General features: G+C 46.2%; 5 protein-coding genes and 2 non-coding genes across 8 annotated transcripts in view; 3 read left to right on the top strand and 4 right to left on the bottom strand.

The window, feature by feature from the left end:
• The window catches only part of lrch3 (leucine-rich repeats and calponin homology (CH) domain containing 3), an 11,473-nt gene extending 9,542 nt beyond the window's left edge, over positions 1 to 1,931 (bottom strand). The window contains exon 1 of the mRNA XM_008426830.2: positions 1,682 to 1,931. Coding sequence (XP_008425052.2) covers positions 1,682 to 1,931 — 250 coding nt within the window. The remainder of the gene's footprint in view (positions 1 to 1,681) is intronic.
• Positions 1,932 to 3,684: 1,753 nt separating this feature from the next.
• abcf3 (ATP-binding cassette, sub-family F (GCN20), member 3) lies at positions 3,685 to 10,217 on the top strand. Its single transcript, XM_008426760.2, has 21 exons — positions 3,685 to 3,809; positions 4,451 to 4,598; positions 4,675 to 4,751; positions 4,853 to 4,908; positions 5,038 to 5,135; positions 5,306 to 5,428; positions 5,512 to 5,778; positions 5,860 to 5,940; positions 6,023 to 6,082; positions 6,160 to 6,216; positions 6,289 to 6,311; positions 6,396 to 6,451; positions 6,536 to 6,736; positions 6,970 to 7,046; positions 7,163 to 7,207; positions 7,297 to 7,429; positions 7,507 to 7,595; positions 8,071 to 8,162; positions 8,239 to 8,371; positions 9,623 to 9,710; positions 9,783 to 10,217. Exons 1-21 carry the CDS (start codon positions 3,737 to 3,739, stop codon positions 9,939 to 9,941), a joined length of 2,136 nt encoding a protein of 711 aa, XP_008424982.1. The 5' UTR covers positions 3,685 to 3,736; the 3' UTR covers positions 9,942 to 10,217.
• A 1,448-nt stretch (positions 10,218 to 11,665) lies between these two features.
• Positions 11,666 to 16,560, bottom strand: LOC103475265 (uncharacterized). 2 transcript variants are annotated; one of them, XM_008426756.2, is made up of 5 exons: positions 14,995 to 16,560; positions 13,875 to 14,501; positions 13,710 to 13,786; positions 12,785 to 13,027; positions 11,666 to 12,245 (listed from the first exon to the last, which is right to left on the bottom strand). In XM_008426756.2, exons 2-5 carry the CDS (start codon positions 14,482 to 14,484, stop codon positions 11,994 to 11,996), a joined length of 1,182 nt encoding a protein of 393 aa, XP_008424978.1. In that variant the 5' UTR covers positions 14,485 to 14,501; positions 14,995 to 16,560; the 3' UTR covers positions 11,666 to 11,993. The 2 variants fall into 2 exon arrangements, with proteins under 2 accessions (XP_008424978.1, XP_017163532.1); XM_017308043.1 differs by lacking the exon at positions 14,995 to 16,560 and having other exon boundaries at positions 13,875 to 14,503.
• Positions 14,881 to 18,361, top strand: LOC103475266 (dual specificity protein phosphatase 14). Its single transcript, XM_008426757.2, has 3 exons — positions 14,881 to 14,969; positions 16,597 to 16,924; positions 17,334 to 18,361. The coding sequence occupies exons 2-3, from the start codon at positions 16,614 to 16,616 to the stop codon at positions 17,542 to 17,544; spliced, it is 522 nt and encodes a 173-aa protein (XP_008424979.1). The 5' UTR covers positions 14,881 to 14,969; positions 16,597 to 16,613; the 3' UTR covers positions 17,545 to 18,361.
• trnal-cag (transfer RNA leucine (anticodon CAG)) lies at positions 15,448 to 15,530 on the top strand. The gene has a single exon. It is a non-coding gene; the product is annotated as a tRNA-Leu (tRNA).
• On the bottom strand, positions 17,611 to 20,224 carry polr2d (RNA polymerase II subunit D). The gene is made up of 4 exons (XM_008426759.2): positions 19,964 to 20,224; positions 18,713 to 18,893; positions 18,541 to 18,636; positions 17,611 to 17,799 (listed from the first exon to the last, which is right to left on the bottom strand). The coding sequence occupies exons 1-4, from the start codon at positions 20,040 to 20,042 to the stop codon at positions 17,721 to 17,723; spliced, it is 435 nt and encodes a 144-aa protein (XP_008424981.1). The 5' UTR covers positions 20,043 to 20,224; the 3' UTR covers positions 17,611 to 17,720.
• Positions 20,225 to 20,627: 403 nt separating this feature from the next.
• On the bottom strand, positions 20,628 to 20,699 carry trnag-ucc (transfer RNA glycine (anticodon UCC)). Its single transcript has one exon. It is a non-coding gene; the product is annotated as a tRNA-Gly (tRNA).
• Between the last annotated feature and the right edge of the window lie 1,639 nt (positions 20,700 to 22,338).

Raw genomic sequence — 22,338 nt, 5'->3', positions numbered from 1 at the left:
CTCAGTTAACGGAGAGCGATCCGAGCGCGCTCAGTTAACGGAGAGCGATCCGAGCGCGCTCAGTTAACGGAGAGCGATCCGAGCGCGCTCAGTTAGCCGGTAACCAGGTGCTCCTGTTTATAGCAGGGACAGAACCAGAGGAAGAACTTGCTTCAGGGCAACCAGTGTGTTCAGCATCGGTTACCATGGTAACCCAACAGTCCAGAGTTACCATAGATGGAAGATAAGGCTTTAAACTGATCAATCTGGCCTGTGTGGAAACACTTCATTCATCCTGAAGGAAAGCTAAATGTGGAATCATCCAACTGTTTTCAAAGACTCATAGTGGGCAGGAAGAATCTCCAGCAGCAGTCAAGTTTGCAACGAATCTGAAGAGGCGCCTGACTGAAGATAGTAATAGCATGCTAGTAGCTCCACATCAGGGCAGTAGAGATGATCGTCTCCAGGATTTTGGGTTGTAGCTCAGGCGTTATCTGAGATGCTAATCAGCCGCTCCTGTTTGTGGAAGCAACGCCTTGTTGCCATGGTTACGCATCATAACAACTGTCAGAAAGTATAAAAAGTAAGATCAAAAATCCTTCCAGCAGCACACAGTCAAAAACCAGACTCAACAGAAAAAACATTGAATAAAATTTAAAAAAGAAAAAATGAAGCAGGGCAGATGATGGAGTTCCTGCTGAGTTTCCTCCTCCATCACAGTCCGACACAAACAAAGGGAGCCTACATCTGCTCTCCGTTATGCCCCTCCCCGGCCACACTGAACCCCAAAATAAGCACATTGTAATCAATCTTCCTGTATTTTTACTTACAATTTCATCATCTTTTGCTCCCTTTTCTCCCCATCTGTCCCATCTTCAGTGGAGCTTCGTAGATCACACTTCATGTGTATAACATTATTAAAATAAATAATAATTTGGTTAATCTGTTTTATGCCTGATCAATAATCGGCTGATTTGGCTCTTTGAGGGGGGCGCTTGTTTCCCGGTCCACACCGTCCCAAAGGGGCGGAGCCAGCAGTAGGCGTTCAAAACAACACAACAAAGCCGCACAGGTGTGTCTTCACCTTTCCAACAGGGTCTGGTCCGAGGTTCGGCTCGGATCAGTCTCTGAATCACCAGAGACTCCAGAATAAACCCGGCTGTTTGTGTGTAACCGGGCCGCACCGGTGTGCTGTCATCATCTGTTACCCCTGATAAACAGTCCGTCCCCCGGCCTCACCTTCTTGAGAAACCAGCCTGAAGCAGAGCAGGTTTACAACGAGTTATAATTGTAACAGTCATAATACCAGCGTCATACGGGCAGCGTTAACTGGGAATACTGGTAACCAGTGCTAAGCAGGGTTAGCAGAGGTTCCTCCATGACGGAGATTATTATAAATGTTGACCCTGTTGGAAAAAACAACCAAACATCCCCTTTTCTGTCTGATCTGAGCGGTTAGCGACCAATGAGCGGTGTGACGCCGCTGCAAGAAGAGGAAGCCGGACCTCATGTAGCCGGGGCTCGCAGTTTGTCACAACACCGGCCCTCTCTGTTTTCCATCCTCCTCCTCTGGAACTGGAAGTTGGATTCAACTTTTGCCCCGTTGAAGTCCCCTAAAACACCCCTCCAAAGCACCTCACCACTCCCAACAGAGCTCAGTCGGACTCTATGGTTCTGCTGGCCGCTTTTGGACCTCACTTACCGGCCCGGACGGTGTCGGTCAGGTCGTGGTTGGCGGCGCTCCGGGGAAACTCCTTCAGCTTCCTGCCGCTGAGGTTCAGACAGCCGCTAACCGACGCTTCTTCCAGCGCCCGGTCCAGGGAGCGGTTCCAGGACGCTGGGCCCGTCTGGCCCAGTCCATTAGAGTTTCCGAGGATAGCATTGCCACCGGCTCCGACCGTGAAGTTGAGTCCGGTGCTTTCCGCAGACCCCAGTAACACCGAGGCCGCCATTACACGCTCCGGCTGTTAGCCCCCGATGCTAACGGCTGCCGTGGAGAGGAGCATGCGCAGTGCGGCGCGAGGAAGAAGCGCAAAACTGACAAGAAACACTTCCACCAGTACTACATAGTACTACTGCTGTATATTAATGCATTTTTACATAGTGACTACACATATTTCTGTATAGCCTTATACTTATAGAGTACTATACTGCCACAGTACTATTGACCGACCCCAAATACTTATATTCTCTAATAGCAATTTGGTATTTAAGACTTATTACAAATATTGCTGTATATTACAGACACAAATACAGTACCACAGACCAATCATGATACTTCCGTAAATTACAGCGTTGCTACAGAGTGACCAAAATTACTGTACACTAACAGGCAAAGCACATATGCTATAGTATATCCCTACTAATACAGCCACAATGCTGTAGTTTGAACCCAAATAGCCATATACTAATACTACTAGAGTGCTGCAGACTCATAAATATTTCATTGTGTTGCTATTAATACTACTGATGTAAAATACCATTATACTGCTTTATAATATTACAGTAGAACAAAATAATCATAAACACGACTGTGTACTACTGCTAACACTAACACAACCCTATAGGCTGACTGTAAAATTAATGCAGTGCTACAAAGTGACTATAAATACCACTGTATACTAACACATACTGCACTACAGCCAAGCCACAAATGCTATACACAACAATTATAGCCTGCTACGCATTCATTAATACAACTACAGTATTACAGACTTGTCACTGAAATAAACTAATATTAATACTCTTGATACAACTAGAGTACTACAGACTGATCATATTATTTCTATATTCCACCACAGTACCACATAGTGAGTGGAAATACCACTGTATGCTAATACTAATACATTACTAAAGACAAACCACCAATCTTGTTGCATAATGTTACCACAGTATTAGACTGATACCAAATAATACAGTGCTACAGACTTAGAAATATTGTTTTATATAACTATTGATACCACTGACATGAACACAAAACTCCATACTGACAAAAATAGTGCTATATACTTGGCCCATGGGGTGAATACCAGTACCAATATGACCATACAGATTAAGGAGAAATATTAGTGTATCCATGCACTTATAACTACTACAGACTGATCATAAAGAGTACTTTATAGTACTCCTAATAGTACATACAGTACAGTACTACTCCCATATGTAATGAGAACTTAAAAATTCTAATTTCCAAGTTGGAAAAACCATTAAGATAATTTATAAGTACTAAAATTATTAATTATGATGAAATAACTAAATTACATTTATGATCAAATGGCTTGTTTAAGATCAAAGTTGAAAGTTTAGGGACAATCAAAATAAAATTATAAAATTTTTCTGGCACACGGAAGCATTTGCTTCTCTTTCTAATTTTTAAATTGATATTTATTAGATTTTTATGGAATCTTTTACATTTTGAAAAGCATGAGAAACAGAACAAAATCCTGAGCATCCTCTTCATCAGGCTGTAAAGAAAAATCAGTGTCTCCAGTCAGAGGCTTCTTCATATCTGCAGTAATACAGACTGCTACATTATATCACACCTGCTAACATTTATCAGCACCTGCAACAAATGTTTTGAAAAAAATGTGGATGATATAAGTAACATTTGATCTAACTCTAGGATTAATAAAGTATTTTGAATTTGAGAGGCTTCTCGCGCTGACGTCACGGAACCAATAGACTCCATCACCCATAATCCTGAGAGGTGTCGCATTCTGGCGCATGCGCACTTCAGTGGTGTCCAGGGCCGGGTATCATGGCGACGTACGTGGACATCCTGAAGAGCGAGTTTCCTGAGATTGACACTGAGCTCTTCGACTACATCACAGGTGAGACACCGGGGAAAGAGTGGCTGTGTGCCGGCAGCTTAGAGCCGCTTAGAGCCGGGAGGGGGGAACGAAGGTAGCGGCCGCCGGCTCCGGTTAGTACCCACACAGCGGCCTTTAGTGCGTCTCTGAGCCGGGCAGCCGCGGCTCTCTGGCGGCTCGACTCCCCGACGTGACTGAGCCAGAGCCGGGACACCCAGGGAGCGCCGGCCCGCGCCTGGCTCGGGGTAAATCCGGGTCAAAATTAGACCCATAGCAGCTGCCATTGGGGGCCCTTCAGAACAGCAGGAAACCGGGCGCCATGTTTGTAGGAAAGTAAGTGATGAAGATGAGGTTGGACTACAAACAGGGCTCTACTTAGACTCAGCACGCGCCAGGCACTCTCTGTCACATGATTGTTTTAAAGTTAGCTTCACTGGCAAAGTATGACTCTGGCACAACATTATGACCACTCTTATTAGATGCTGTAGCTGGTGGGGTCAGAGGTCAACCTTTTGCAGACCTTCCTTTAAATAGAACCAGTGTGTTACTAGGAGCCACTTTGGAGATGTAAAACCCAAGGGTTTCCATGGCTACTTATTTCTTTACCCTACCTGGAAATGTGGGCCAGATTACTGGAGTGTAACCATGGTAATGTGCCACAGGTGTGTTGGACAGCTGCGGCTCCGACTTCGAGGATGGCGAGGAGGTGTTTGACGCCATTGGTGGCGTCCTGCAGGAAGTTTCCGCTGACAGTAAAAACGAGGACGACATCAGAGACATCTGCCTGCAGATGTTCAACACCCTGAAGCTGTGAGCTCCCTCTATGTGATTGGTCTGTCAGTGATGATGATGATGATCAGGAGGTAAACGTGGGGTTTGTCTTCAGGAACAACCATCGTCATCCTCAGAAGCAGATGCTGCTGGACGCTCCAGTGCAGCTCTCTCAGATGTCCGCGGACTCTGGTAATGTCGGACGGCTCTAACTAAGATGGCCGCCCAGGTTTGTCTGGTTTTTCTTTTTCGGTTTTTATCAGCCTGATGTTGATCTGTGTGGTTCTCCTCAGTCTCAACAGACAAGGACATCCAGGGAATCTGGATGATGAAACGTCCCCAGAACACAGTGAGTCTGCATTCATATTTCCTTACTGACCATAAAGCAAACTCAGCCTCTGTGTTCCTTCTGGCCTGCTGTAAAGATGGGTTCTAATGACCTCTGACCTTCTGTCTCTGTGTTCTTGTTGCTCTCCAGACGGTTGATGCCAAAAAGCTGGAAAAAGCTGAAGCCAAGCTGAAAGCCAAGAACGAGCGCAGGACCGAGCGGGATACTCAGAAAGCCACCGGTCCGCTGTGAGTCACAGAGCGACAACACCTGTCCTTACCTGTCTCCTTTCAAATTTACTCATCTGTCTCTTCTTCTTGCCTGAGGATGACGATGGAACTTCTTGCCTGTCCCCACTTGTTCTCTCACGTGTCTTTTCACATTTACTCACCTGTCCTCTTCTCACCTGTCCTCCAAGGGTTCTGGAGGAGGCGTCAGCCAGTCAGGCCAGTAATAAGAAGGAAAGCCGCGCCGACCAGTCAGGGAAGAACCGCAGCTACGACATCCGAATCGAGAACTTTGACATTTCCTTTGGAGAGCGGTGAGGACCGCCCTCATCACAGCCAGCAGGCGGCGCCGTTTATGATCGTGCTTCATTCCATGTGTTGTTGTTGTTGCGCCCAGGTGTCTGCTGCAGGGGGCAGAGCTGTCCATGGCGTCGGCCCGCCGGTACGGTCTGATTGGTCGGAACGGTCTGGGGAAGACCACGCTGCTGAAGATGCTAGCTAGCAGGAACCTGCGAGTGCCGGCCCACATCTCCATCCTGCATGTGGAGCAGGAAGTGGCAGGAGACGACACGATAGCACTGCAGAGTGTGCTGGAGAGTGACACGCAGCGCGAGGACCTGCTGGGCGAGGAGCGGCGGCTCAACGCACGAATCGCCAACGGAACGTAAGATCAGGCTAACGTTCGGGTTGCAGCGGGCGATTTCGTCTCAGCGCGAACTGTGAGGTTGGGTTGTCGTCATTTCAGGGCCGACGGGATGGAGAGCGTGCGACTGACGGAGATCTATGCCAAACTGGAGGAGATCGAAGCCGACAAGGCCCCGGCACGGTAACTATGGCAACATATTAGTTACACAAAGCCCGGTACTGGAACGATTCTTCATCCTGTCTACGTCTTATCATCCAATCAGAGCCTCAGTCATCCTGGCCGGTCTCGGGTTTTCTCCCAGAATGCAACAGCAGCCCACCAAGTGAGTGACGGTCAGACATGTTGGTTCTCCGTGTCTGTGTGTGGACCGTTCAGAACACGCGTGTTCTCTGTGTGCAGGGAGTTCTCTGGAGGATGGCGGATGAGGCTGGCGCTGGCCAGGGCGCTCTTCGCTCGGTGAGTTTCCAGCATTTCCTCTCCATCAGGTCACATGATCCCTGATTAACCTGTCTGTGTTTCCTTCACCAGACCTGACCTGCTGCTGCTGGACGGTAAGTTATGCCCACCTCATTCTAGCCCCGCCCTCAGCTAGTCCCGCCCTCTCGGTAGTCCCCTAATGACTGTATGTGTTTCAGAGCCTACCAACATGTTGGACATCAAAGCCATTCTGTGGCTGGAGAACTACCTGCAGGTCTGTAGCCGTAGCATCACTCATAGGAAACAATGGAGTCATTAGCCGCGAGCTAATGTGAGCCGAATGACTCGTCCCCCTCAGACGTGGCAGTCCACCATCTTGGTCGTCTCCCACGACAGAAACTTCCTGAATGCCGTGGCGACAGACATCATCCACCTGCACTCGCAGAGACTGGACACTTACCGTGGCAACTACGAGAACTTCCTGAAGACCAAAGAGGATCGCCTGAAGAACCAGCATCGAGAGTACGAGGCTCAGACGCAGTACAGGCAACACATACAGGTACTACCGGGTACTACAAGACGCTACAGGGCTCAGAACCTGAAATGATCCTGGGATCAGAATAATATGGAGTAATCCCAGACTCCATATTATCTCAGGCTAACTCCTGAGGCTGCCGCGGGCTCGGGCTAACTCCTGAGGCTGCCGCGGGCTCGGGCTAACTCCTGAGGCTGCCGCGGGCTCGGGCTAACTCCTGAGGCTTCAAACTAACATGTAAAGTGTTTGTGTTTCAGGTTTTCATTGACAGATTTCGGTACAACGCCAACAGAGCTGCCCAGGTCCAGAGTAAGATCAAGCTCCTGGAAAAGCTGTAAGTTCCCATCCTGACCTCATGTTTTTTCTCATTGTGTTTTTTATGGGTTTTGTGTTTTATTGTTTCTCGAGTTACATTGCATCTCCTGCTGATATAACTGTTGTGTCCTGCAGACCGGAGCTAAAACCAGTTCAGAAAGAAACGGAGACCACTTTGAAGTAAGAAGCTCAGGCCTTCACAAACTGGAAGATCCACCAGAGAAGAGATGTTGCTGGTTATGGATTCATTTATTCGTGTTTTCTTGTAGGTTTCCAGATAACTTTGAGAAGTTATCTCCCCCTATTCTTCAGTTAGATGAAGTAGAGTTTTACTACAGTCAAGATCAGCCGCTCTTCTCTGGACTTAACCTGTCGGCTGACCTCGAGTCTCGCATCTGCATCGTACGTATCATCAGTTAATCAGAAAGTCACCTAGTCCAAGACTTGCAGCACCTATTCTGAACTGGTTTTGCTGGCAGGTTGGTGAAAATGGTGCCGGTAAAAGTACCATCCTCAAACTGCTGATGGACGACTTGACACCGGTCAGTGGCATCAGACAAGCTCACAGGTGAGGCCGCCTGGCGTCCAATCAGATTGACTGACTGTGAGTAAATAATAATCCCTAATGATAATAATTTCTGATTAAAGGTTTAATCAGAAATCTGTGCAAACAGAAACCTTTAGGCTTTGATTGCAGTATCTTTAGGGTTTGAATGGAGAACCTTTACTTTTTAAATAGGAGCCTTGATGTTTTGATTGGATCAACATTACTGATCAATCAGTAATGGTGTTTTTTATTGAAGTTTCATTTTCAGATCAGGGGATTTTTCTTGTTGAACTGAAGAACCTTTTTTTCTGATCATTTTTGCGTTCGATCAGGAGAACTTTTTGATTTAATGACGGCTTGTTTGTGATTTGATACATGAACATTTGGTGCCTTTTCATGCTGCGGTTAAAGAACCTGGGGAAAGTTTTACAGGATGACATTTGGAGGCAGCCTTTGGTTTTTTCCAGCTGGTGTTTAACCGGCGTCTCTTTGTCAGGAACTTGAAGATCGGTTACTTCAGTCAGCATCACGTGGACCAGCTGGACCTGAATGTCTGTGCCGTGGAGTTGCTGCTCAACAAGTTTCCCGGTAACCATGGTGACAACAGATCCGTGACCCGTGGCTGGGCGGCGAGCCCTGATTGGCCTCTGTGTTTGTGCCACAGGTCGGACAGAGGAGGAGTACCGGCACCAGCTGGGAGGCTACGGGATCACCGGGGAGCTGGCCACGCGGCCGGTGGCCAGCCTGTCCGGGGGACAGAAGAGCCGCGTGGCCTTCGCCCAGATGACCATGCCATGGTAACGCACTCACATTTCGCACAGTTTTGCACTTTCATTTGGTTTTCTACTGCTTCTAAAATAAAAAAATAAAAAAAACAGCCCAGGCACTAAATCAGTGTTTCTCAACCCTGGTCCTCACCTCCCCCCTGTCCTGCATGTTTCAGGTGTTTCCCTTCTGCCACACACCTGAGTTGTATCTCGGGGTGATTAACAGGCTTCTGCAGTACTTCATGGTCATGCAATCATGTGAATCAGCTGTTCTGGAATAGAGGCTCATCTCAAACATGCAGAGCAGGCGGCGCTGAGGACCAGGGTTGAGAAACACTGAGCTAAATAAAAAAAACACACAGCTGTTTTGGGCAATAAAATCTGTTTTGGTGTCTAGAAAATGAGCTGTTTCAAAAACCCCTGGAATCTAGCCAGTCAGCAGGAACTGCCCGTTGCTTAGCAACCCCAGCCAAGTCCAGTCTGTTACCTAGCAACCCCAGCAGAGCTCCAGCACCTCTTACCGCTGTACAATGGCTGCTGGGAAACACAAGTGCTTTGTTGTTGTTTTTACCATCCAGAAACCACCAGAGTGGCTTTTATCTCACTTTCTCATTTATCTTAACAAATTCTCATCATAAGAATTTATTTTGATTTACTTTTGTCATTGTGTTCTCAGGAGTGTTTTACAATTTTCTACACGTTTCTTTCATTGAAATATCAAAACATACCAATAAATTTGAAAATATGATTAAAGTGATAAAAATCCCACTTCTTTATGTGACTGGTGTCCTAAAGAACCGTTTTAAACTTCTTTTCAAGAACAGCATTGGTGTTTGCAGGGCTATGGTTGTTGCGCCATGCAGTCACAACCAGAGTTACCTGAAGAAGAAGAAAACAGTTTTTATTGTCACTTTTATCATTATCATAGTAGTACCATTAAACAACCAAATAATAATTTGAATCGTAATAATTAATAAATATTAAACAAAAAGGGGAAAAAACACACACACAACCCGTGAATACAGTTGATTGACATTTCTGTAAACAAACTTGCTATTCAAAAAATATTAATCATCAGAATTTAAATTATTTTATTATGCAACTAATTGTTGAACATGTAACATTTGTGGCTATAAACAACTTTTATTTCTCTGGACTTGGAGAAAAATTGACTCTTTGGATCAAGTTCCTGTTCTGGACTCTAGAGGGCCACATAAAAACTTACAGCGGGCCGGATTTGGCCCCCAGACCTCGAGTTTGACACGCTTATCTGTGTTTCAGTCCGAACTTCTACATCCTGGACGAGCCCACCAACCACCTGGACATGGAGACCATCGAGGCTCTGGCCAAAGCGCTCAACAAGTTCAAGGTGGGTGTGTCCGCTCCTCCTTCTCACCTAGTGTCTCACCTGAGCCCCTCACCTGTCTGACGCCCCCTACAGGGCGGGGTCATCCTCGTGTCTCACGACGAGCGCCTCATCCGCCTGGTGTGTAAGGAGCTGTGGGTGTGCGACAGCGGGAAGGTGTGGCGGGTCGACGGCGGCTTTGACGAGTACCGGGACATCCTGCAGGAGCAGTTCAAGAAGGAGGGCTATCTGTGAGGCCCCGCCCCCGGCCGACTGACCACGCCCACCAGGGATCCTGGAGAAGCAGCCAATAAGCAGTCGGAGCACATGGAGGACCAGAACTGTCATCCTCTGCTCAGGCGACGTGCTGCGAGGTGATTGGCTGTTGGGGGTCACCTAGTACAGTCCCAGTGAACTCTGGATTGGAAACGACTCGAGTTTAAATGTTGGGTCAAACAGAACCTGTTGAGACGTCTGAGATTTTACGAGATTTAAAGGACCAGAAAATAAAACATGATGCCATGAAGTTCAGTTTCTGTTCATCTTCTTCATCTGAGTGAAAGGGAGCAGAACATCCATTTCACACCATGAGCCCGGTTTTACCAGAACCAGCTGTGGTTCTGCTGCACTCCAGCCAATTCAAATACAACCGATATGTCTTTTTTTTTTTTTGTAGCAGAAAGCAGGAAATTCAACTAAAAGGAACTTCCTTCACTACACCTGCATGAGTGCTAGCAACTTGCTCAAAGGATAAAGTTTAACGTCACCTTCCTAAATTAATTATTATTATTATTATTTTTTTGTTAAAAGGGATTTTTTCAAAAAGTAGAAAAAAAATCACCACCCTTTTATTGCCAAAAGATGATTTAATCTAAATAATACTTTTGGTAAAAAATGATTTGGGCCCTGAGGAAGATGTCGATGTGTTTTCTAGTTTATGGGTGCCTCCCCACTTTCAGATGCTGCCCTGGACAACTGACCATGTAGCTCCTATCAAAAGCAATCATGGACAGGTTGGCAGGTACAGGCTGATCCAGGTGAGTGGATTTAGATCTGTCTATCCGTTGGAAAGATTCTGATAATTCTGCATGTCTTCTGGTGGACATGATGGATCTAGATCAGGGGTGGGCAACTCCAGGCCTCGAGGGCCGGTCTCCTGCAACTTTTAGATGTGTCTCTACTTGAACAGACCTGAGTCAAATAATAAGGTCGTTAGCAGGACTCTGGAGAACCGGACTGCACTGAGGAGGTGATTCAGCTATTGGATCCAGGTGTGTTCTACTAGGGAGACATCTGAGAGTTGCAGGACACCGGCCCTCGAGGGCCAGGCCTGCCCACCCCTGTTCTAGATCCATCCTGGGGTCTCGTACCAGTTCTGTAGTCTGGTATCTGAACTTTCCCTGGAAGTCCAGAATCAACTCGTAATTATCTGGTTTATTTTTGGTATGCTAACATGCTAGCAAGCTAACAACGTTTCATTAATTTAAATTCAAAAACACTTCATTCATTCCAAAGGGAAATTTAATGTGTAGCTCATACCCGAGTGTCTTTTAAATATTTTTTCGACGTTAGTAGTGGCCTTCATTTAACAGTATTCCGACAGGAAGAGGGGGGAAGACGAAGCAAAGGAACCGAGAACGGGAGTCGAACTCGGGTCTGCCGCGTCATGACATGCTAACAGCGAATAGTTTATAACTGTTCATTCTAACATCTGCACGAATAAATACCGCAACACAAAACCAAAAACTGTTTTTACATTGGGATTATGAACAGCTATTGGCATGCTAACGTGAATGTCCACAACTGGTGGAATATTCATTCTCCAAACAGACGTGGTGCTAATGCTAATGTTAGCATGCTAACTCTGGAGTAAGGTCTGTGTTCTTGCTGTGTTGGGGGAGCGTTGCTGCCTTTGTTTCCTTCATTTTCTAGTAGAAAGTTGCATGGAGAACTCCCAATTGACAACAAATGCAGACAAATTCATATAAAATTAATTTATTTTCGGAACCCTGAACCCACTACAGAAAAAGGTCCGATATGAGGAAGTGTGAGCTGATCCAGTTGGCAACGTTTGGATTGGTTCTGATCCTGAAGCTCATCAGGGTTCTGTCTGTCTCTGGTTGGACGATGTTGAACAAACTGGACTTAGAAGATCGGGTTCCTCAGAAGTCCAACCTGTTTAATCTGAACTGAACCAGTATCTTAAAAAATGACCTGCGTCCTCTACCCCCCTCAGAACCAGAACATATCCGTCCTCAGAGGACAGGACGTGTACAGGAGACCACTTTTGTTTGGATCGTCCTGTTTCTACAGTTCTGGCCCTGCGGCTGCGTTCCGCTGCATTTTTTGTCTGAGGTGAGGGAGGACGGCGTCCCGGTAGAAGACCTCCAGCTTGGACACAGTCTCGTCCCACAGGTCGGGGTCAAAGGTCACAGGGACAATAGCTGTCTCCTTCAGAGTGAAGACGACCAGGTCGGCCCGGTCCAGGCCTGTGACAGCCAGCTGGACCTGGATCTGCGTGAAGTAGCTATGGGACTTCTTCAGGGCGTAAACTGGAGCCTGGACAGGACAGAGAACAGAGAGGACAGGTGAGACAGAGGACAGGTGAAGTGAGTGAGCCAAGGTTAATGTAGTTATCTATATGTAATATAATCCCTCGATTGTTTCAAAGTTCTTCTACTGATAGTAATTTCATACTGATACTTTAAATGATAAAGTATTTCCTTATTTGTAAAGTATTTATTAGTCTTATAAATGCACAATATATTTCCAGTTATAGCTTTTTCTCATTAATTAGTTTTTATTCATTTCAGTTAACAAAAATGTTTTCAATTTTAGTTTTTGTAATTTTGTTAGTGTTAGTTAACTATAATAACTTTGAGTTTCTTTACCCAATTAATGTAAACATAATCAAAATGTGATACTTTGACCTTTCTGACTTTGCACCTAAAAATGAACCGAAGTTTGAAAAAACTAAAACTACAAATACAACTAATAACTCAATAATGTATAATAACTAATAAAAGCTAGCACTAAAAACTAACTGAATTAGACAGAAAGTCAGAACCAAACAAAGCCGCGCTCTGCTGGGAGGTTACCTGTCCAGGTGTGTCCCCGTCCAGCTGCAGGCAGAAGTACGGGTCGTCCCTGCAGGCGTCCTCCACGCTCCGGTGCCGGTGTTTGTAGGGACATTTGACCTCCAGACAGAGCAGCCTGCGGCCGCTCTGCGCGTCCACCACGATGCCGTCAGGGCTGGCCGCCAGCCAGGGCCGCTGGCCGTCGATGAACAGGCCGCACTCCAGAACCCGGACGGGTCGGCCCAGCGCCGCCGACTTCAGAGTCTACCGGACACAACAGGAAACACTTCACACACTTCCTGTCCTCAAAGTCTGTTTTACCAAGATATTTAAAGTAAATGTAAAATGTAGTTTTTCTGAGTTTTACATCAAAAATATACCAGGACTGTTGCTTTGATTCATTCGTTATGCTGGACTTTAATTCTTAAAGAGACAGAGGCCCAATTTCAAGGCCTCAGACAGTTTCATACAGCACTTTAATAGCAACTCAAGGTAACGCAGTTACTTGATTATGCTATAAATAGACTTAATACTGTCTCTTTAAATAGTTTAGATTTAATATTTCATCTTTTTACAATAAAAAAAAAATCAGATACTTTGACGTTTTTAAATTATTCTTCACATTTTATAGAATTTTGTATTCCTGGAATTTTTTTGTTGAAATTTTAGAATATTTACATTTTTTCTGGTATAAATAATGGCACACAGCTTCAGGTATTACAGCAGGAAACTAGAGATGAACTCTGAACTCTGACCTGAACCTCCAGAGTCACATAAAGACGGTTCCAAAGTCAGCCTTCTATCAGCTGAAGAACATTTATAAAGTCTCAGCAAGATCTACAGAGACTCATCCATGCGTTTATCTTTAGTGCAACAGTGTCATCACAGGTCTGCCTAAACGCGTCCAGGTGATGTCGGACCTTTCAGACCCGGTCCATTAACTCACCTGGTACCTGTGGACGACCTCGGCCTCCATCTCGATGCCCCAGCTCATGGCTCTGGTCTGGACTTTTGGCCCCTCGCCTGTGGAGCCAGCAGATTCATGAACGCGACCGATCTGGTTAAAACCGTCCGAACCAGCAGGGTCCAGGTGTTGGTGGGCGGGGCTTACCTGTGATGGCAGCCAGGTACGAAGGGGGTGGAGCTTTGCTCTTGCCGTTGACAAACCTGGAGTGAGCGATGCGATGGGCCACGGAGGCTGTGATCCGGTTCTTCCTCCAGTGGAACCAGTCCTGGTTGGTGCTCTGTCCACGGGTCAGAACCTCCACCTGCTGCAGCAGGTTTCGGTCCAGTTTGGCCCTTGGGTCCAGCGGGACCTGGTTTGGTGTGGGAGGAGCTTTGTCTTCAGCAGAACCCAGATCCCTCTTGGGTTCTGGTCCTTTGTTGAGACATGGACCGGTCCTGCTGGAGTCCTGGTTCTTCTGGACCACTCTGGGCTCAGTTCTGGTCTGAGGGTGGCGAGCAGCACCTGGTCTGGACCTCTGACCCTGTTTGCTTGATGCTTGATCTGCAGTTGGACCTGGATCATTGTCAGGTGGTCTGTGCGCCCCAGCCGAACCGGTTCCGTTGGAGTTCTGGTTCTTCTGGACCATTTTAGGTTGAGTTCTGGTCTGAGGACGGCGAGTAGCACCGGCTGTGGTTCCACTTCCTGCCATCTGAATGGATGGGTGGTACCGGACCTGCGGGATGACGGGTCGCTGCCTCGGAGCAGCTTGGTTCATTGTGTCTGTGGTCCAAACTTAACCAAAACAAACACAACAAGTCAGTCACTTTAAAAACTTACAAAAAAACTGTCTACCGAACCTGAGAGTTTGGTTCTGATCCATGCTTCGGGACAGGCTTTTATTTTGAAGCAACCAACCCACAGTTTTTGTTGATGCTTAAACTGTTGCTATAGAGACGTGAGTAAACATCTGTAGCCGCTGAAACGGCTCATCCTGTTTTCAACTAACATGTTGGACACGTCAAAAGAGGAAACATTGATTATATTATATGATTATATGTAGATATCCCTGAACATCCGGTTCTGGATGAAAAAACGTAAATTTGAAGTTTTTTAAATGAAGTCTGGTCTAGCGCTGCCAATCTCGAATAATCTCGAAACAACTCGCGAGGCTTTAGCTTGTGTTTTGTTTTTAAGCCTTTCAGCGTTAAGGTCCAAGTTCAGGAGAGTTACTGTTAGTTGGAGCATATTTTATCTGAACAGGTGAGTTAATGAGAGCAAGTCTTACTTGTTCAGGAGCCGTTTCAGTCCGACGAAGGTGTTCTCTTCCTTTCGGTACCACGCAGAACCGAAACTCTTCTTCTTCCGCTGCTTTTAGTTAATAGCGACGATGAAAGGAAAACGAAACTGACGCAGCTGACGCAAGGGGGAACTAAACCGGTCCAAAAAAAATCCAAATTTAGGGTGTGACCTAGCCAGACATACCAACATGTCCGAACATGATCCAGCTCGTGATCCTGACCCACCCAGTGGGGGGTAGCCGATCTTTTCGTAACATTGTAGCTTTTCCTACCCAACTTTTTCGCTACGAGATTTTACCTGAACATTGAGCCGTAGAGGCGATTTCGTATCCGCTTTGACAATCGGCTCCATAAAGTAGAAAACGTGAAGTATAACGGTGGCTCGCAGTGACGGGCTGACGTTGTTTAAATCCTGCCGGTTGTCTGTGTGTTGTCATGATGTCAGGATGGCCGAGCGGTCTAAGGCGCTGCGTTCAGGTCGCAGTCTCCTCTGGAGGCGTGGGTTCGAATCCCACTTCTGACAAACATTTTATCACTTTCAGTTGCACATTTGATCTTAATCTACATGTTTTGACGTCTGTAACATAAAGCTGTTGACGATTTAATTTAAATGTAACAGGAAACAAATCCACATCACATGGATGCCATTTAATATGTTGCCCTGTATGGAAAGCCAGCAGTGCCAAAGGTGATTCACATTTTGAGTGGGATTTGAATACAGAATCAGTTTACTGGCCATGATTGTGTACACCAACAAGGAATCTGACTTCGGTTTGAAGACATTAAGTGTAAAATATAAACTGTAGAGGAAATAAAATAATAGATATAAGAAACAGTACATGTAGGAATTTTTAACAAAATAAAAAAGACAAGTTAGAGCAGTGGACAAGCTTATTTAGTTCCACAGCAGAGTAGCCAACAACTTTTTCTGTAAGACCGGGGATGTGGCATTTTCTTTTCGGCCGCATCAACATCATGAATGTCCGTAAAGAACCAGTTGTGGCAGAATGTACTGATAAAAATAACCGATAAAACTGTTAAAATATTACCTTTCCCTGTGTTCGATTGCCACTTTGTTTTCACATAATGTAATTTGGTCCAATACAAATGACAACTGATTTGATTTGACTGATAAAATAATATTTAAGCACACAACTGTTATCTTAAGGTTCAATTTATGAGGCCCTCCAGACTCGAGAGGGCCTCATAAAGTTATGGGGGGCCAAATTTGGCCAGGAGTTTGATCCTTGTGGTCTAGGGTGTTTATTGTGTCCATCAGAAGAAGCTGTCTCTGTAGTGTGCATCTGAAGGTAAAAGTCATGTCCAGCATGTGTGGGATCTGCAGAGGCGTTAGCGTCCATTTTCATGTCTCTAGATCTGTAGAGGTCCTGGATGGAGGGAAGGTCAGTGACTCCACTCAGGTCCAGTTCCTTTAGGTCAAGAGTTCAGAGATGTTTGTTTGGTCACATCTAGATTGGACCACTCAGAACCTTAACAGAACAAGGATCTGATCTGAACACACGAAGTTCTGATAAACATCCGTCCACATGGTGACGCTGTAGCTGTTCACTCTGAATCTCCTGCTCCAGGAAGCATTCGGGCCGGCATGCGGGTCTCCCAGGTTTTAGCCCGGCTCTACCTGGGCGATCTGGACTCGGCGCTGAACTCGGCCGTGTTGACCAGCAGGAACGTCTCGCTCATCGTCAACGCCAGCGGGCTGCCAGACCTGCCCTACCCAGCAGCCGACGGCCTGCAGGTCCTCCACGTCCCAGTCCAGGACCAGCCCCATGCCCAGCTGGGTCAGTACTTTGACCCGGTAACGGAGCGGATCCAGCAGAACCAGGCTGGGTCCACTCTGGTCCACTGCACGGCGGGTCGGAGCCGCTCCGCAGCGCTGGTCATGGCTTACCTGATGAGGTAACGGCTCTGGGTTTGGGTCGGTTCTGGTAACACAACCAGAACTACCAGAAGCCAAGACCCCGACGTGTTTTTGCTAACTTTGAATAAGTTTAGTGTACTTAGCTTCACCTAAATTAGTTTTTGAAGATAAGTTCTATAGTGTTAAGGTAAACATTAGCTGCATTACGTTAGCAAAGCTCATTTTTATCTTAGCGATGTACAATTTACCTGGAAGACTTTTAATGAGAAGATGAGATGCTTTAGCATTTTTGCTAACTTTTAAGGCGTTTAGCGCACTTAGCTTCCCCTAAAACTGAACCGTAACTTTTCCCGCGTCGGTGGGATCAGAACTCTATCCAAGTGTTCTTATCGGAGAGTTCCTGTAAAGTTCTACGGAACCAACATGTCGGTTCTGTTCTGCATCCAGATCTGAAGGCCTCAGCCTCCGTCAGGCCCACGAACTGGTTCTGGAGCGCCGGCCGTTTATCCGACCCAACGCCGGGTTCTGGAGGCAGCTCATGGAGTACGAGAGGGAGCTGTCGGGTCGGAACACGGTGAGAATGGTGAGGACGGCAGCCGGGGTTCTACCTGAGGCCCTGCAGAACACGGACGGAGCCGAGTACTGTGTGAACATCTGAATGCGGTTCTGACCCAAACACAAGGTACCAGAACCAGACAGAGACAAGAAAACACAAACATGGTAAAAAAACAAAAAAAAAAACAAGTTTTATTTATACGGCACACAGAAAGATCAGATAGCATCAGATTGGATCGGTACTGGAAGGTCCAGATGGCACCGGGTCTGATCAGTGGGTCAGTACTGGAAGCTCCTCTTGGTCTGGATATCGTCCAGGATCTGCTGCAGCTCCTCATCCTCAAACCGACCCTCCAAACTGAAACCAGAACCAACAGAACCTTAATCACACAGAAATAAAGTCATGTTGGATCAACAGAACCGGTTCTGAACTGGCTGGGATCTCTGTAAACGTAAACAGCAGTGGTCCTGTTCTAGCCCTGCAGATTTCAGAACTGTCAACAGCTGGGATACTTCAGAACCTGACCCGGTTCATGGCCCATTCAGGCGTGTTTAACCAGAAACACGTCCAGAACCAGCAGGGTCCGAGTCCGTCCTCTGGTAGAAGCGACCCCTGCAGACAGAACCGTTTGGACTTACAGTCACAGATTTAATGCTGCTTGTGATTAAACCAGAACCAGCTGCTGTTCATTCAGGTAAAAGAATCGGGTCAACGGCGCTAAGCTAAAAGTTAGCACTATTACTAGCGAAATTTGTTTTAGCTTAGCAAATTAGAATTTTTTCTAATTTTTTTTTTAATTTGCTGACTTTGAAGACGATTAGCGCACTTAGCTTTCTGTAAATGAATTTTTCTGAATGAATTTTAAAGCTCTACTTGGCTGTTTTTCAAACATTCAATTTAATAAAATTTGACATCTGTGTTAAAGTCTTTAGTTATCGACTGTTTATGTTCATGCTCTTATTTTGAAATCTGGTTCTTGATCAACGTTCTGCTGTTAGAACCACCAAAACGGGCCCAACACCAACATGTTCTATGAAGAAAACCAGGCTAGGATGTGCCTGGTTCTGACCCGACTGGGCTTGGTCGGTACCAACTCACCTGGGGATCAGAGCCTTGGCCTCTTCGGCAGCTTCTGGACACAGATTGGCCAAACTGGCCAGCTCAAACTTATGGAGCTTCTTCTGCAGGAGGAGGCTGTGGAGACAGACAGAACCAGGTCAGAACCTGATCCGGCTGGCAGACAGCAGTGGGTCAAGTTGAGCTGCGGCACCTGCGCACGGCGGTGATGGTCTCGCGGTTCTTGAAGCGGCTGAAGCGGGCCGTGTAGTTGAGCGTCTTCATGAAGACCTCGGACAGCTCCTGCTCGTCCTCGGCGCTCTCGTTCTGCTGCTTCCGGTGCTCCAGCAGCATGTGGACCTCCGAGTTCAGCAGCGTCTCCGCGTTCTCGAACTCTGCAGAACCAACGGCACCGTCAGAACCTCCACACAGTCACCACTGGTTCTGATGGACCCAACCCGGCCTCATACAACAAAACATTAACCTTCAAGTCTGATAACTGTGAGGTTTATCTACAGAGCGACGCCTGCAACGTTACATAAACAATAATTTGGATTATTTAGTTATAAAAAAACACTGGGAGTTAATTTTTCAAAGTAAAATTGTCACCGTGTTATTCGTTCATTTAAAAATGCCACTGTTTCAATTAAAATATTTAATTAGCAGACTAAACTTTCAGATTAAGAGTAAGTATTTAGTTAACTATTTAGCTAGCTAAATAAGCTAGAAATATTTTGCTCCAAACTAAATATTTAATATCTTATTTAGTTTGTGAAATAAATGTTTACTGTACAAACTAAATGTCTAGTTTGTGAATATTTAGTTTGTGAAGTTAGTATTTACTTTAGTATTTAAATTATTAGCTTATTGAGCTAGCTAACTAATGATTTAAGCTAAATATCTAGTTTGGAGTTAAATGTAGTTTGTAAACTAAATATTTAGCTCAAACATGGTGAAAACATGACTTTGAAAACTGAGCTAAAATCTTTTCCTGACAGGCTAAATAAACCCAATTTATTGCTGTTAATTTCTGACTGTTTAGCTTTACAAATGGCTCCTATATTTATCTCACGGGTCCAGGATGGAATCTGAAACTTCCCACTCCTTTGAGAGGTTCTGGTTCTGACCCATGTGGCTCTGAAGCCACATGCTGCTCGGTTCTGACCCAGAACACCAGATTAACCCCCCTACGTGAGGAGCAGCTCTAATCTGTTGATCAACCCTGAACTGATGAAGAGAATCCGTAACCATGGTGACAGACCCAGTACAGAGCAGATCTCCGGTCAGGAGGCCCAGCATGTTGCCATGTGATGGTCTGACGGAACCAGGTTATCTGACCTGAACCAGAACTGCTCTGACCACAACGATTCCGCTGTTCTCCAATATAAACAACTGAAGTTCGGCCTCGTGGCAACCGAACACAGACCAAGAGCGGGTCTTCAGGTGTTGTGTCGAGCTTTGTCACCTTTAGGAAACAGAAGCTGAGAAGCGTCTTCTTCTACGTCTCCGAGCTGCGGGGGAACCGAACTACCTCCGGCCGCCATGATGGAACCACCGCCGGAGGAGAGTCCCGGTGAGTCCTGGTAGAAGCGGTTGAGTCCTGGTACCGGTAGGTAATCGAGGGATAGTTCGGATGGAGTACCAGACCCGCGCTGAGTTTTTCACATAAACACAGCCACACTTCCACTACTGCTTCCGTTTCTAGTAACATGTACTGCTGCCCCCTGCTGGCTGGGCGGTGTTCATTGTTATAACGGACTGTTATAGATCCTGAGCCGTCTTTGTGTTTAATGTATTTTATTATTGTATCACACGTTTTTCTCGTGATATTGATCGCAGACTGCATGCTGGGATCAATAACAGCGTCATAACTGTACTTCCTGTGCTCCTCGCGGACAGGAAGAGACAGCCAAGGAGTCATAAAACAGGTTACAATAAAACTACCGTTGACAAAACAATGTTAGCTTTACCGCAGTTGTTTCAGCATCATTCAGAAATTTTGCTAAGGTCTTGTTTTAAACCTTATCGAGGACTGTCAAAGTGGGAAATACTTTATCTATCAGTAGTTTAAAAGAGAAAACAAGATCTTTGGGAGACATAGAAGAAAAAGTTACGGCAAAATGGAGAATTGCGTTGGCCGGGAATCGAACCCGGGTCAACTGCTTGGAAGGCAGCTATGCTAACCACTATACCACCAACGCTTACTCGTACCAATGAGTGAGCGTGATGGTGTTACATGCATTTCGGCAGTTGTCGGCTCATATTTAGAGGAGTTTTACCGAGTGTTTAGATGGACCACTTTAGTGGTCCATCTAAACAACCTAAAACTTCTTTTTGTTTCCTGTTACTCCTTTTTATTCATGTCATCAATTATAAAGGTCGTTTTATCCTGATCTGTCCACTGGGTGGCGCCATAGATCAGATTTTAGATGTTCCTCAAAAGAACTTCTTAAATATATATATATATTTTTTATTGTGACAGTTTGAACTAGTAGTATGTCCCAGTTTCCTCCACACAGCTTAATATGCGTTTCCACTGAGCTCCTGGATGGCAAACCTGACTGATAAAGAAGATTTTCTATTTCTCAAAAGTGGGGTCCTGAGGCCTCCCTGGATTTGTGGGGCCCCAGAGGGTCTGATGGAGGCCTATGGGACCCCAAAGCACCGTGTGGCCCCTAAAGATGTGTAAGCCGCACGATGAAGTGTGGGGCTTTTATCACAAACGTGTGACAGTCAGAGTGAGACGTCACATCGTTGAAATGTCCAGTTTGACCTGCTGGTCTCTATGACGACCACCAGCCTGTAAACAGACGGCAAGTTTCCATTCAGAGACGAAGAGGAGGAGGAAGAGGAGGGGGAGGTGTCTGTGGGAACCCGGCGGGAGGAGAGAGAGAGAGAGAGTCTGTGACTTTTACTGTTTCTGTCAGTGTGAGAGTGTTTCTGTGGACGTCAGTGTGTGTGTGTGTGTGTGTGTGTGTGTGTGTGTGTGTGTGTGTGTGTGTGTGTGTGTGTGTGGATGGACAGATGAATGAACAGAAGTGTAATTAAATCGTCATCCCTCAGCCTCCGCTGAAGGTCCGTCTCCTCCTCCTCCTCCTCTCTGTGATGCTGAAGGAGGCCCCTGGGGGGCCCGAGGCGCGCGGGGAGCTCTGTCCATCAGCCAGACGGCCAATCAGAACCAACGGATCGGTACCACACCAACTCCGGTTCACACAACAGAACCAGGAGGAAACAGTTGGAGATCATCAGGGCCAACCAGCACTGATCTTCATCATCATCATTATTACCATGATGGTGATGAAGATGGTGATGATGAAAATAAAGATGATAGTTGTTATGTTAATTATGGTAATGATGATGATGATGGAGATGGAATTGTTGAAGATGTAAACGAAGATGACGTGGATGATGAGACAACATAAATGATGAAGATGATGATGTTGATGACGTAACTGATGAAGACGATGGAAGCGATGATGTAAAGGATGAAGGTGATGAAGGTGAGGATGCATCGCTGCAGTGGACCAGTGCAGCTCATTAACATGCAGCTGCTGCTGCGCTCTGCAGGGGGATGAAGGTCACCAGCTGCCCTTCACTGATAAACAACAACAACAATAATAACAACAATAACAATGAAACTATGGCAACAATGAGGACAGTAATGAGCTGCTGATGAGGCTCTGAGCTGCTCATTATCAGCTCCAGATTAACTTACAATAAAACATCAGCAGATCCGCAGGAGCCAGCAGCCAATCAGAGGGCAGGACGAGCCCACAGCCAATCACAGGGCAGGATGAGCCAGCAGCCAATCAGAGGGCAGGACGAGCCCACAGCCAATCA

Source organism: Poecilia reticulata, linkage group LG13 (assembly GCF_000633615.1).
Source record: "Poecilia reticulata strain Guanapo linkage group LG13, Guppy_female_1.0+MT, whole genome shotgun sequence".
Classification (NCBI taxonomy): Eukaryota; Metazoa; Chordata; class Actinopteri; order Cyprinodontiformes; family Poeciliidae; genus Poecilia; species Poecilia reticulata.
The sequence above is the reverse complement of the archived record's forward strand: the minus strand, read 5'-3'. Positions and strand labels throughout refer to the sequence as shown.